Raw genomic sequence first — 15,815 nt, 5'->3', positions numbered from 1 at the left:
AGCAAGCTTTTAGTGTAAAATGAAAGTGATATTCGTGAGATTTACCCTGGCAGTATAAAGAACTCTGATGGTCTAAAGGAGGGATCACCTCCTAAAAAGAAAAGAAAGAGGGTGAACATGTGCTTTGGGGAAAGATTATTGCTTTCTCTTTTTTTTTTTTTTTTGGAGGAGGAAGAGTCTGTGTCATTTTAAGTTAACTTACTTATATCACCTTATTAACTATAACAAGGTGATGATGTGGACTCTAGAAAGTAAAATATGCTGTTAAAAAAAATCATAAAAGTAGATGTTAGACTTAATGACTAATATCTGTCTTCAATGAAGCTTTTTTTTCTCTTCCCAACTTCCTGTCATTGACAATGTATTCTGGGTAAGATATAGCCAAGTCTAATCAGTTAATTAATTCTGAAAAGCAAGTATGTTTCTCATCTCAAGTGGTTACTGGCATCTCTATAGATGTTGACCAGAATCCCCAGCCACTAATAAGATGCTGTTGTCAGCTGTTGCACTTTTTCCTCAAATATCAGCAAAAGAACAAAAGCCGCCTTCTCACAAAGGTCATTTTGGCATTCCAGCAATGCCAGCAGGTGCCAGTAGCCTGCATGCATGTGTTTTCTCTGTGCTCTGTGGTTGTGGTACAACACAAATGAAGAAGGATGAATACTTTCCCTGTGAAAGCTTGCTGCTGCGCAATCCCAAGAACCACTGGGATTTCCAGTGAAGCTTTTCCTGCACAGCAATCCATACTGAAGTGACTGAATGGCAAAGGTGTGATGTCTGCATTGGGTCAAAGAACAGGATTTTCGGAGTATTTGACATTAATTGAAATACGGAGTCAGTGGGAAAGAGATCGTTATCTGGCTCATTATTATCCTTGTCTGGGTCTTTGGAATTTTATAAGGATTTCAGGGGATGGGAGTGAAAAAGAATTATGAAAGATGAAAGCAAGAGAAGCAGGGCTATATAATAATGCATTTTGTTAAGTCCCATCTCCCTCATAACTAGAGACAGAGGAGTTGAGTGTAAGTTTCCTAAGAGGACTGCCTGAGAGAAAAGGAGATCCAAGGGCTAAAGAGAAAGGACCCAAAGTGATTTGAAAGATGAGTCAAAGCTGGATGAAGTGAAAGGTAAGGTCCCTTTACCAACACAAACTAAACAAAACAAAAAAAGGTAAGACAGGAAAAAGGAATGGGAAACAGGGGGAAGATCAAGGGGAAGAAAATCTAAAAGGAAAGAAAGTGTGCTGAAATTACACAGAGAAATGGCAAAAGGCATTGCAGTATAGGAAAGAGCAGGATAACTATAGGTTAGGGAACTGCAGGGAGTACTGAGTTCACAGAGAGGACTAAAGAAGGAAAAAAGGGTGTTTTCTAATGATAAAAGAGAAGACACTTAAGAGTGGGAAATAATAGATTAAAACCACCAAATTTCGAATGAAATGGAAAGTAGTAATAGAGTACGTATCCAGAGATGAAGAGGGGAAAAAGTGAGGGACCATTAGAATGACACCACTGCCTTGGGTAGATGGCTCATTATCTTTGAGATGTGATGATTTACTATATTTTCCAGAAATCATGCCATTAGAGTTTGTCTGGAAGCTTCTAAGCATGAGCTTCATGAGCAGAGCACACAGTGTGAGAACAGCTATGCAGTCTGCGCTTTTTTCCCTGTACATTTAACATTCGTCAGTGGTCTAAAACATCCAATTATAGCTTCTGGCACCAATCTGGGTGCATGAGTCCATGAGAAAACGTTGAGTCAAAAGCTGGTAGGCAAACAAACAGCAGGTTACCAGCAGGTAACTTTCCATTAGCTTCTTTATTTCAATTCAGTAAGAAAAGGAAATTTGGGCAGTCTCCAAAGCAAAACACTTTAGTAACTGTGTGCAGCATTATTCTGCCATGTGCTTTGGCTTTTAGGAAAGAAATTCTCACTTAGGTCACTTGCATTTGTGTCTATTATCAGTTACTAAAACAAACAGACCACCTTGACTGCTGCAATTATAATCCTTACGTCACAGGATATAAACCTACACTTCGGTATTCACGTTCTGGAAACATAACTTGAAAACAACAGATTGAGTCCAGGAACAGGTCATTGCTTCTAGTCCAGAGACAAATTAAAGCAATAAAACATACTGTACAAAATAATTAACTGAATGCATAGAACTCTATAGGTTTCAACACAGGATGTAGGAGAAACAAGTGCTGCTATACGTTATCCAATTTGTTGAACACAGTATTTTCTATTGATTTTAACAACTTATTACTTGCTGACTATTACCTAGGCTTCAGTGAAGGGAGAAGTTAAGCACAGAAATCTTTCCTCATAACCAGTCGTCTTAGGAAGCTACTGTGAAAAGCATAACTGATCTTTGTTTCTTTAACCAAGCCCAGGAGTACAAAGGCCCTCAATTAACCCCTGTCTGTTGGTATTTTTGAAAGGTCATTTGACCAACTATTGAGTGATGGTTCAGGAGCTCAACTGAAAGGACTCTAACCAGATGACAGAGCGATTGACTAAATTTTATGTGACGGTGTCAGAATGAGAACCAAACATACCTTTTCTGGCGTTCCTTCTCTGAGATTAATCCGTAGGATTAGTCTCTGATTTCCCAGTCACTGTTGGGCATATTGTTGGACAATAACTGACAAGAGGCACCAGGAATACTCTGTGCAAAGCTATTTCTGTGATGTCCTGCTTGAATTTTGCCTAAACTGTCGTCCTACCAAATTTTGTAAGTGCTTAATCGACACATAAACAAAAAACCAAAGCCTTTTTCTTCATTATTTTTTGTTGTTTATCCCATTTTGAGTCTTCACAGCACACCTGGGAGTTAGAATCTCCTGAGTGATGTTTCATGACAGCTTCATGGTGTCTTTTCCAGTTGTGTGAATTTATTAAGCTTTGGAATGGAAAAGGGCATTATTAATGCGTTTCTTCTGGTGAAGATATATCTTGGAAAAAGTCAGTTCCTAAAGCAGGTTGGACCTGGGTGAAAATTGAGAAGGGAGTTTCTGAAGAAGATATGGGTACTACAGGGGAGGAGTCTGGTATTTCTGTGACTCTCTTACGAACTGCTAATGGAGCAGTTCCTCAACAGTGAACTTTGGTGGGCATTTCCACTCAAAATGTTTGGTCAGGCTTTGTGCAATAGAACTAAGATGAGTGATAGTGATCCTGGTGTCCTGATCTATTCCAGTTGCAGATATAATGGTGTTTTTTCTTTCAGATTTCCTTTTCAGCTTCCCTAAAATGTCTCTTGACTGTTTTGTAGTGTTGCTGTGATGCAGTTTGAGTTCAGAGGTTGTTGCGTTGCAGTGCTGGATGAACCGCTTCCTGTACCTTTTCTATGTTAATTGAAGTAACATTCTCTAGTTAGAAGCACTTAAGTAATGCATTCATTATCAGTATTCTTGTTTTACTTATTTACTGTGATTGTTCTCAACTGTGATCACACCAAGCCAATGTATTTTTACTGATCAATTGACAGTTTTAATCTGCAAATACATTCTGCTAGAAAAGAGGCGAAAGCTGTCACATACTCAGCAGAGTTCACTGGTTTCATGGTAGGGGAGAAAATCTGACTGTAAGCTCTGTCGTACAGGCATTATAGATTTTGCTGTTCTAAGTTCCTTATAAATCAATGTCTGGAAATTGCAGATATACATAAAACAGATTTTGCCTATTTTAATATGGGTATACAAATTGCAGACCTTCCATAATGCATAGTTCATATAGGCAAAAATTTCTAATGAAGACAGGAGGCCGGTTTTTGGCTCTGCCAGCAAAACAAGCAAACCCTGTTCTAATAATGATGGTGGAAAGGATAACAAGCTGGGAGGTGAGATGATCAGAAAAAGATGTAAATGGGGTATCCAAGGACGCAGAACATTGACAACTTTTCCACCTTCATAGTTTTATATCTGAATGTAGCAGAGTGAATGCTGTCATCAGAATAAATAAAAGAAGTTGAAATGGAAGTAAAAAGCATTATCACTGACAAAATTCATGTGGTATGAAGATGGCAAGTATTAGGCTCAGTAGAGTTCCCGTCACCTGTATTGTTCTACACAAATCTAGCAGAATTAATGTGAGATTCTGTCATTGCCTGATCTATTCTCTCATTTCAACTATCAGAGAGGGAACAAAAGAAAAAGGAAGTAAATCCAGAAGTAGCCAGTGTTTTGTAGAACTGGTTTAAGTGAGAGGTAGAGCTCCAGGTAGCTTCATATCACCCCCATCTTGCTGTTTCAGCAATAGTTACATTTGCTTCTTGCTGCAATGACAAGCTTAAATTGTCATCAATAAATGTTGATTTGTTTTCACCTCATAATAGTAAGCAGCTCCACTCAAAATCAATGTCAACTTTATTGGCAAGGCACTGCACATTTGTCTTTGCCATGGCTGTGCCGTATAAAGGAACAATTGAATTGAAAATTAAATGAACAATAATTGAAAATAAAATGTGCCTTTTTAAAGGAAAATTGGTGCTATGCTAAATTTCCAGGAATCAGTTATGTTGGGTTTGTTTCTTTTTTCCTTAAAAAGATATAATGTGTTGGGCTAAAAAGTTAGTTATACAAATATGTGCATATTAATGTACATAATTAGAAATGGGCTTTAACCTCCAAAGGATACAAAGGCTTTTCAGTAACTTTCTAGGGTTTTAAATTTGGCAAAAGCCGTACTTTTTCTGTGGTAATCATGCTTCCAACACATTTGGATATGCTAATTGGATCAAAGTTCTAATTAGTTTCTTTCTGTGACTAAGAATGACAGTCACTGAGTAAATTTAATGCACTTTGTTCTGAACTTAGTGCTGTTTTCAATATTTTTAGTACAGAAAACGTAGACTATCAAGTGATTTCCTTTATTGGATGGCAGTGGTTTATCACAATCAGTGATAAAGTGCACACGCTTCAAATACATGCACTATATTTCACCTCATCATTACAGGTAACAAGCTTCAGCAATTTTGTTGTTCAGCTCAGAGTGTGGAGGGCTTTGCCCACAGGAGTGTTGAGGACATGGAATATGTCAGCAGTCTATCCATACTGCTGTGAACATCTAGACATACTGTGGAGGTATAGAAGAAACAGATATGGCTACTGTAAACTGATGTGGCTCTTTGTGATCAGATGGGGACATGAAATGAGGAAACCAAGCAGTGAATGTTTATGTTTTATTTAGAAATAGCTATTGGAAAGATGAGTAATTGCAAGAGATGAATATGATGCCTTATACTTTAGTTCCTCCTTGTATCCTATTGCTACTTCCAGTGATTTCTGCTGCAGTTCTGAATCCAGTACATCCTTATTACTTGAGATTAAAACTCAGCTCAGCATTACCCTTGCTCATTCCCGAAAAATAGTATAACCTTACCTTCAGAGTGGCAATAATTAGGACAGCTCTGAGCACTTCTGAAAATGTCAGAGAGAAATTATAATATGGGTTTAAGGTCATCTTCTATTGGGAAACATAGAATCATAGATCATCAAACTTAACCTTTATCATCACAGAAAGGTTTGGTTTTTTTCCTTTTTGAGGCACCCATTTCTTAAGGAGGAATCTTCAAATAATTGATATTAATATATTGAAATGAAATAATTTAGAAGTTACTCTAAGATAGCCTGGTGGGTGTAATGAAGAAAACAAGTATTTCAAATGGTCCAGTTCTTAAATTGTTATATGTGTGTACTTGGAGTTTGTTCTTTGGTTTTTGTCTCACTTCAAAAGATCTATGAAACACGTATACAAATGCCTTTCCCATGAAGGAACAATAATGCTTTCGGTAAATTTTTGTTCAGTCATGGTCAGGAAAGGTACTGCTATTCTTTCACAGGCCCCTACAGCTGATTAAGGCACCCTGCCATTTCAGTGATCGTGCATTAAAGTACAGTAATGTTTTAGTTGTTTTACAGTTTATATTTCTTGCAGCTTATAGGGTTGAATTATCTGAAAGACTAGTCTTACTAAAGGCCTCTGGGCAATGCAGTAACCTGCTCATGTTAATCTTGGTATTAATCCTGGTAAATCTTTTGTGCTTTTAAATATGAACATGAAAACGGGTTTAAACGGGTTTAAAAATGGTTTAAAAGGCTTAAGTCAGCTGCCCAAGTCAGAAGATGAGCATCCCTCCATAGATTTCATGCACAGACCACACAGGAGGTAATTCAGAGCAAGCACTGGAACCTACAGGTGCTTACCTCTGACTGCATAGCAGGTTTACATGGGTAATCAGTTTACATGACATCATTGAGACCTTGCTCCAAAGTCCAGTCATTGTCCTTCTGTTGAGTTTTGGTTTTAATACTGGTAATTGTGCAGGCCAGATGAATGTGCTAATGAATTAAAAAAATGAAATCAGTAGTGTTTGTATATGGTGCTAAAGGACAAGTGGTTGGTTTGTTTGTTTCTCCAAGATAAGCATCTACCATCATATAAAAATGTAGGCAAGTTATATTTTCAGACAAACTAAATTACAGGTCAGCATCAACTAAACTCATATTGAAAGGCAGTTAGTCCTAGAGAGATCCCTGAGAAAAAGCTTCTGTCCACAGAAGTCCAAGAAATACAGTAGCACCAATGCAAAGCATCCCACAGCTGAACTCCTTCTTCTGCATTATCTGTTGCAGTCCTTTCTCAATACTGTTATGTGCCTTTCCAATGGTCTTTTCCTCAATCAACTTAAAATGTGATTTTTAACCTGCCTAGAAATCACTGCTGTTTCATTATCAATGAGTAGTATAAGATTTAATTAAAACTAGTGTAATTCCTTTCAACAGAGTTCTGCTAGGAAACATAGACTAAGGAGACAGTGTGCTAAAATTATGGTCTCTATTATTTCTCCAATTAGTGTAGTAGTGAAAGGTGGAAGTATTGGTAAAGCCATACTACTTTTTAAATGTTTTTCATTAATATAGAAGTCCTCCCTGAGCTTTTCTAATGCAATACATATGCCCCGAAACCGTGGATGCTGTCATCTGCTGCACATTGGTATTTAAAAAAGCACAAACTGATATCCCTAATTGCTTAATTTGCAATTTAAAGATGAACCTGCACAAGCCTGACTTTCCCTCCCTTTGATTCCAGAAGGTGTTCTGTTTATTTCATACATTCCTTCTTAAAGCCACGTAAAAGGAATGACTGGTAAACTTTTATGGGCAATGACAGAATGATTTCTGTTTTCTTTCAGCTTGGCTGTTGGAATCCCATCACTGGTCTGAATGGGTCACTAACAGACAGAAAGTTGGAGAATAATATGCGAGGAGTGGTTCTGCGTGTGGTGACTGTGCTGGTAAGCAGATCCTCACCCTTTGCACTAGCAGGAATGTATTTTCTTCCTCTTATCTTTTTATTAAGTACACTATTTTACCAGGAACTTAGTCAGTGTTCTGGTGTCTGATTTTACCTTGTTAATACCAAAGCAATGGAGCAATTTCTGCAAAATAAAGTTATCTATCAGTAAAGTTCATTTAAAGTGAATCAAACATGTTTAAAACCATTTCTTCCACAAACACATACTAAATTAGATAACACAATAGTATCAACTGATAAAGGGCAACTTCAAATGCCCTTTTAGCTAAAGTTACCTAGCTAAAACTCTAAATGTTTCATAAGATATAGCTGTGTTCCAATTACCTTGCCAAAGTGAGTGCAGTCTGACACAAATTGCCAGACTTGGAAATATTCAAGGTCAGCTTAGGGTGAGTAGCGTTGTACAATAAAACTTCTGTTGTTCCATCCTAGCTCTTCTTCAGCCAGGCTCTTCCCCTGTGCAAACACCTTGCATTAAGCACCTGCAGCGAAGTTTTAGGTTTAAAGCAGAATGTCTACCAGAATGGGAAGGTATTTTATGATATGAGGCCAGTGTATTCCCTGTCATGAATTTTAGCTGCTTGAGCAGAAGGAGTGGAAAAAGAAGGGGGAGAGAAGTGAGGGGGCCCAGGAAAGGGATGGAGAAAGGGATGAATATGAGATGTATAGATCTTTTTGAACCAATGCCCAAACAAAGTTGACACAGGGTTGCAGAACTGTAAAGGTTATATTGAACTATTTCCATCTCCCTACTATCTACTCGTTGTTTTGATTAGCAGTTTAGTGTTTGAGGGCCTGACTGCTTGCTTATCAAAACCAAGGTACAGTTTGTATTGCTGACATTGCATGATGAAGAAGGAGGCTCAGAGAGGGATGGAAAGTGAAATCACCAGGGCGTGTCAGTGACAGAGCAGTTTTTTACTCTTCCAATTATTTTATGGGTCTTATAACCTATTGCCTGTTAGGGTGTCCAGTCTGTTCTGGCTCTTAGTACACTAGAGAACTTCCTGTGATAACATCTACAGAGCAAAGAAAAAAAAAAACAAAACAAAACAAATCAAACAACCACCACCAAGTAAGATATATGAACGCATAGAAAAAGACAAAGCAGTACAGTGAGGGGTTTCTAATTTAATTGCATGTTCATCAAAATAGCATTATGGTGGCTATGGCTGGTCTTTGTGTTCTGCCTGATACAGATGTTCACTGAACCAGTATAATTTTATGTTGATAAAAATGTTCAGAGGATTTTGTCTAGCAAAATACTTTCAAATTAAAGCCTTGGGGCTTGTGGGTTTTTTGGGGGGTTTTGGGTTGTTGTTTTTTTTTTTGTTTTTGTGGTTTTGTTTGTTTGCTTGTTTGTTTTTTATTATTTCTTATTCTGTCTCCCCACTCTATTCCTCTGATTTCATCCTCAGTTATCTTGGGTTGCCAGAAAGCATTCTTCTTTCCAGTCATTATAGCATGAATATTTAGCAACTTGCAAAAATACAAAAATGTCATTAGTTATTCTGGTAGGATTCTATATTAATAAGAAAAATAGAAGGTGGACATTTAAAGTTCAGCACATTGCACATGGCAGTTCAGTCTTCTCATTGCAGGCCTTCTGTTGTCTCATGTGAGCACACAAAAACTGGTTTTGTTAACAGTTTTAAAGCACAGCGGGTGATAACTTCCATGCACAACTAGTGAAAAACACAATTAGTCTGAATTTTGTTAAAATATTTGTTGAAATCTGCTAACTTATTTTGCTACCTGGCTCTAGTTTTATGTTGGATGTGCACTGAAGGCGATATATGAGAAAGATGCAAATTATTCACATTGGCTTCATAACATAAAACTTCCTTTATTCTCTTAAAATTGTAGAGCTTTGCAAGGGTGGTCAGTGCAATCTAGGCAAAACCACCTGTGAACTGCACTACAAATCAAAGTTCATCTGATTTTGCTCAGCAAAGATGAGAGGCAAGGATTTTGTAAACTGCATAAAAAAGGGAGGAAGCAGATGCTTATTTAAACTTATGAGGTAATAACAGTATTTTTCACAAGCGGTTCCTCTGACTGATGATACTTTTCCTCAAACGCCAGAAATCAGGAAGATACAATACCGTTTCTACCTCATCCACAAACTGTAATGGCTGAGAGGAAGGCAGGCAGGCAGGCATGCAGACAGACACTGATATAAAATCAAGGTACTAACAAAAAGCCTGAGAAGTTGAACAGTGCAGATGCCAGGATTGCAAAGTGCTGATTATTTCTAACCCCTTCTAATCTTTGGATATCCACAGATGTTGCTGCCACTCCTGCGGGTGACAGAGATTTAGGGTGCTTACCCTCTAGCAGTTTCTCTTACTGCTTTTAAGATGCATAAGTAAGGGTTATTCATGAGGATATGGTGGCTTCTAAATAGGTTTCATTAGCATATCATTACTTCAAATGTATATGTTGCTATAGGATAAATTTAGAAAGCATTTGCTGGTTACTAATTATAGCTTGGTTCCCATCTTTATTCATGTAGCTTATTACAATGGTGCAATTATGTTATTTTTCCTGGAGTAGAATGAATAAATAGATACAATATTTGAATTTGAGTGGAGTCTTGGCTGGGATGCTGTAACACCTGAAATGAAGCAAAGCTATTAAAAAAAGTACTAATATTTGTTTTATCTCTTTTTAAAATTAGATTTATAATCTCCCTATTTGTTGTTATTCAGTTTATAAAAACTTGTTCCTAGATATACTTGGTCAGTAAAGACACTGACTAGAATTTCATTAAGCCCTATTCATTTTACAGCTATTATCAAAGGACATCTCCTTTTAATGCCATTAATTTTGCAAAATTAAACTTGCAAGTTTTAGTTTGGACAGATCAACAGAACTCTTTCAGGTAAATCAAGACTATACTAATAGGTGGAAGTGTTCATCTGATTTCATATCTTCTGGATAGGACAAAACTGGAGATTTATATTTAACCTGTTTGCGGAAAATGTGCGATTCTTGCCTTTTATGTGAGTGCAGGAGGGATTTCACCCATCATCTTTGCTCTAGCAATGATCTTTACCATACTTCCTTTTACATCTTTTTCCAAGTTCTTCAAGTCAGTACATTTCTGTTAAAAGTGAAGAATCTATCCCTGACTATGAATGGTTAGTTGTTACTAATTCTGCCAGTTTCTAACAATATGGTCTTGATCTGGGAAAAGAAGGCAGCTTATGTTAAAATTAAATAATGATACCTTTGAATATGAATAGGTTTCCTTTTCATTGAGATTTGAGAAATTAACATTAATTTGTTAATTTTTTCTGTTAACATTTCAAATCTCTTGTGTCTTTCTAGATATGAACCCTTCTCCTCTTCCAATTTCATTTTGTTATGCCTTCAGGTTGAAAAGGACACATTCTAAAAATTGCAGTAGAATTTGAGAGGGTAGCACCTGAGTTATACTGTATTATGCTTACTATGAAATGAAACATCCTGCAGTACAAAAATGATAAATTATTGTGATTAATTTCCCTAAAGCAGTCCTTCAAAAAGCAAATGCTGAACAATTCCCATCATCTGCATCCGTCTACTAATTCCTTGCCCTAGATAAATTTAACAATTATGGGCTACATATCTGCAGATTTAAAACAAAATCTCTTTGTGAATATGACAGAATATTGTATGTCCCCAGACTGGAAATCTCTGGTTCCTTTTGACAGTGAATCCTGGCTCCTCGGAAATTAATTGGAATACTCTGCTTTGCACAAATAGGAATAAGAAATAGTTCTTTGAGTTTTATTCTCAGGGGAACTATAGTCATGCTTGTGTACATGTGATTCAGCATTTTAACTTGACTTGGATTAGTACCACACTTTCTACACTTCTAGAAAAGTTTTGTCTTGTCATACTTAAATATCAAATGTCTCTGTCTCGAACTCTTCCCCAGGTGTAGCTGAAGTTTAAAATTCATGTTTGACAAGTTACTTTTAAGTTCAAGTGACTTGCTGGTGAATTTCTGAAATATATTGTGAGTTTCTGAAACACAGCTCAATCAAAGGTCAGCATAATAACCCCAAATGAATTCAGTATCTTGACTGAACAATGGTCCAAGAACAAATTTAGCTAAATATCCATTTTGTCTATTTCAGCTTATCCTCTTTCTCAGCTGCTCTTTTTTTATTGAAAGGGAGCTAGAATACAGCAGATATTATATCATTTTAGCAACAGTGGCAATTAATGAATTATTCATATGAATGTTAAGCCATCAGAAATGGGATGAGATTTGGCCTGTTTGACAATGAAGAGGCCATCAGGTATTCACAAAATCATGTTTCTAAAAAAGCCCCTGTTGTGTGAAAAAGGAAAAAGCTTGAAATTCCATGTTTTAAAGAATTAACACCTTGATTGAAAAGTACAGATCCTTTCCTGAAAGTGCATAAGGTAGACCTTTCTAATAGTGCAAAATATATTTGTGACTTTACATGAAAATTCAATACAGCTCCCAAACAGGAGGCATTTATTTTCATATCTGGATAGTCCTGCAAATGGAGGCAGGATGAAGGAAAGAAAAATAGCAGCAATACTGAATTATGCCTTGCACTATTTCTTGAGAGTTATTGCCTGGGTTACTTGTACAGAGCTAGGTGGACCAGAGACAGTTTGGTGACCCTTGGCTCTGGGTGGGCACTGTGGCGCCTGGTATAGTCCCCTTTCACTGTGGGACATGGAGAGGGCTGGCAGAAGGGCAGCCAAGCATAGCAAAAGAATAAAATAAAGTGTTATTTACACTAGGGAAAATGTTGCCATATATGGGCTAGTTTAATTCTCAATGGTTGGCATTAAATGCATGAGCATTTGTTGCCCAGATTAGGAAAGAAACAAACCTAAAAGCAGACAGTATCTTTAGGGACATGAGCTGCCCAGAGGTCTGCATCTCCAGCCCCTTTTTCTATTGAACTTACACTTAGAGAAGATGAAAAGTAAGATATGAAGCTGAGTCTTGGCTTTGAAAGCTGTCTTTGGGATTTGACTTCCAACACGGGTTTAAACAAAGTTTTAAAAGTCCTTTCCAAAAAGCTGAAGTAGCTTTCAGAGTGATAGGAAAAGGAGACATATAAGACCAAAGAAACCCAGTGTTTAAACATACAGAGAGGTACAAACAGGATAAAAAAAAATGGCAAGACAAAACTATTGGTGAATGACTGTAAAATAAAAATCAACTGCAGCAAAGATTATGTGTGGGATACCTCAGAAAATACTGAGGTAGTATTTTGTAATAGTGCACAATCAGAAATGCCTCTTCCATTTTCTCCCAATTTTTGGTGCTCACTTTTCTCATGTGGTCCTGATCACTTTCCCCACTTTTACAATTGAATGGTGTGTACTTCTGTGAATAATTCTTCATTCTGTAATGCTTCACTTTCTATGCACCAGTGCCTGCAGTCTTCTAAAGAATAATTCTAGTTAAGGTATGCATTATGTTAAATTATATGTTGCTCTGTATTTCAACATTATTGGCTTACTGGACTATAGTGCCCCACTGTACATTTTCTGCAGCAGCGGAAGTTCCTTAGGAGGTAGTAAGGTTAAGAGACATTACATGACTATCTTCAGTAGCTGCAGTATTTGTGGTTTGAGCAAACATATTTTGCTTTTTTACCTGTAAGGGATGAATTCATATTTGGCTATTAACACACCAGATGGCTGTTAACACAACAGAGCTGGAATGGCAGAAAAGCTGTGGCTGATGCAGTTTATTCTATCTGAATTCTGTCATAAAATCTCTATATACACTACATCAGTAATGTTTTTAATGTACACCGTCTGCTGTAGTTAAAAAATTTCACAAATACTTCAAGTTTTAGAATATTCTATTGCTAGTTGTAAAGAATGTTAAATTTCCTAGGCAGCAACAAATCCCTGTGTCTTAATTCCTCTTCCTTTCTGCTGCTAATATCCATCTTTGAAAGAACGTTGGAAAGAATGGACCTTTTATAGGTAAACGCATTGAGAAAAATGCTCAATGAAATGCTGGGAAATTATAGCAACAGTGGTAGAGGAGTTAATTTCATTGGCAAATGAACAAAATCATCAGGAGTAATGATGCATGACAGGATTAGGCTCACTATTTACTATTCTTCATAGGTACCCTGGCTGTTGGCATGAAAGCTGTCATTCTGTATGAGATACATATGAGCAGACTGGCTTTCACTCACAAAAGTGTATTGGAACATCTTTGGTATTGGAATATCTTTTCATGGGGCAGATTTTCCAATTTGGAAACCTGAATTCATATTTCAGGGCATGATTCTGGACAAGCATTTATTGAAATGGAAATTCTGACATAAAAAAATTATTCATTTTTGCAGGATTCAATAGTTTTCTTATTCCTAATGTAAGGAGGACTTTTTTAAATGGCTTGGGATGTATACTGACAATATGAATCAGTTTTAGTCTCCTAAGAAGTTATTGTCATATCTTTAAAATGTAAAAAATCAAACTTAATTGCTCTGTTTGGCTAAAAGTTTTCTCAATGATTTTAAGGATAAGCAAACTTAACAGCAATTTTTTTCCCATCACAAGGTACATATACAGAGAGCTCCTATTACTCTTTCTAGTGATAGGAATACTTAGGCATTCAGTTGTAAGAAGGCTGTGGAGTCTGCTTTGTCAGAGGTCAGTCCAGAAAGAGTAGACTGATGTTTGTCTTGCTTAGTCTAGGTACTTTCATCCTGAGTCAATGAAAGGGAACAGGGTTTTAGAGATTCTTTCTAGCTTGCATTTCCATAAAACCGTATCTGTTTCTAGGCAAATAAAATATTACTGGAGTAAAGGAACATAGTAATATGTATAGAGAATTACAGACTAAGGAGAGGGGTTTGCAGGAGCAGTTTGCATTGACCTAACTCTCCTTGGAAACTTTAGTCAGAATTATTTGTAATTAAGGGTTTGTTTTGTTTTTTTTTTTTTAATTACAGAGTTTGCAGAAAATGCAATAGTCCTCTTATCCCCCGACTCTATATAATGTGTTTTATACTGCTTCTTAAGTAAAGATTTCATCTTATGAACATAATGGTTAGAAACAATTTAATTGTTAAAAAAAAAAAAGGCACTTTTCTTGCAGTTCTAAGCCTGATTATTATCTCATGCTCTTCACATAAAGACTTTTATTTCGGAAAGTAAGGAAAGACAACTAGACTTCAGTTGAGCTAGCTATTGTTAGAAAGCAAGGATATACTAGCTCTACGGTGAGCCAACTTTTTCACCACCGTCATTGTAAAAAATTTCTTCCTTATACCTAATCTGAATCTACCTTCTTTTAATTTAAAACCACTATCCCTTGTCCTATCACAACAGGCCCTACTAAAAAGTTTGTTTTATCATTTCAGAGAAAGTGGCAGTATTAAAGCAACAAAGCAGATGGGAGAGGAATTTGTGCATTTCTTTCTTGGTGACTAAGAACAATGACCCATAAACAGAGATGGAAGAAAGTAAGGTTCCTAAAGTGCCTCCTGCCCTCAGCCATCTGCCCTGCTTCTCTTCTGAGGGTTGTCAGCCCCGGTTAGATTTACTCTACTAGGCAGAAAATGGGGGCAGGAGCCATTTCAGCTCCCTTGCAACTAATCAGTGTTGATAACTGAGCACCATAATTGGCACAACTGCACCCATCAGGGCAGAGTGTGCCTTGATTAAGTATTCCTTGCTTTGCCAGATATTTAATTTTGATATAGCCTCCTCCCCTTAATCTTCCCATTCCATTTTCTTCTGTCTGCAAGCATTTGCATTTGTATTTGGGTTTCTTTTGGAAAACACTGATTTTTTAGGTTCTACTGTACCATGGTAAGATTTCTTCAAAATATGAATAATTAAAATTACTATTATAACAGAATCTGATATCCCTTGATAGAGGCAGAGCCTGTCTTTCCATCACTTTCCCCCCATCACACCTGTACACGGGCCAAAGTGAAATTGCTACTGACTGGGCACAGGTTACTTTTAATAGCTGTGTTATGTCCCTTTGAGCTACCTAGCTTTTATTAGAGCAGATAGGTCATAATCCTTATAGCTTTTCATACTGGACATGCCTACTTTGATTGTTAGTTTTACATGCTTTAATTTCAGAATCTGCTGGGAAACCCAGCCCCTTTTAATTAATACTTCAATCCATTTTTCTAAAGTAGCAGGTGCTATATACTAGATGAGGTGAATGTCGAGGAATTCAAATGTTCTGGGACCTGGCAGGGGCCACAGTCTGACAGCAAGGTAGGTCGAACACAAAATCTGGTAGGACCAGTCTAACTCCCCTGTATGTCAAAGGCTACCTCTCAAGGCTCCTTAGCTCTGCTCTTCTCACTGACCCTTACGCATCTGCTCTGTGGGCATGTTTGTGTTCCAGAGTGATCATATAGTTCACAGAGCACACAGGAAAACTGACTTTTAGCCAGAAAGGGTTTCTTACTCTGATTGTAATTATCCATACTATGCAAGACAGAAAAGGAGGTGAACTGCCTGACAGT

At 37.1% G+C, this 15,815-nt stretch overlaps 1 protein-coding gene across 5 annotated transcripts in view; it reads left to right on the top strand.

Moving 5' to 3' along the window:
- GRID2 (glutamate ionotropic receptor delta type subunit 2) overlaps positions 1 to 15,815 on the top strand; it is a 744,966-nt gene that overhangs the window by 580,277 nt on the left and 148,874 nt on the right. For all 5 annotated transcript variants that reach the window (XR_010615424.1, XM_065691904.1, XM_065691874.1 and 2 more), the window contains one exon: positions 7,199 to 7,300. Coding sequence is in view for 4 of the 5 variants with exons in the window: in XM_065691904.1 (XP_065547976.1) it covers positions 7,199 to 7,300 (102 nt within the window). In the remaining variant the exon portion in view is untranslated. The remainder of the gene's footprint in view (positions 1 to 7,198; positions 7,301 to 15,815) is intronic.

This window comes from Lathamus discolor, chromosome 1, assembly GCF_037157495.1.
Source record: "Lathamus discolor isolate bLatDis1 chromosome 1, bLatDis1.hap1, whole genome shotgun sequence".
NCBI lineage: Eukaryota > Metazoa > Chordata > Aves > Psittaciformes > Psittacidae > Lathamus > Lathamus discolor.
This window is presented reverse-complemented; position numbering and strand designations above follow the sequence as displayed.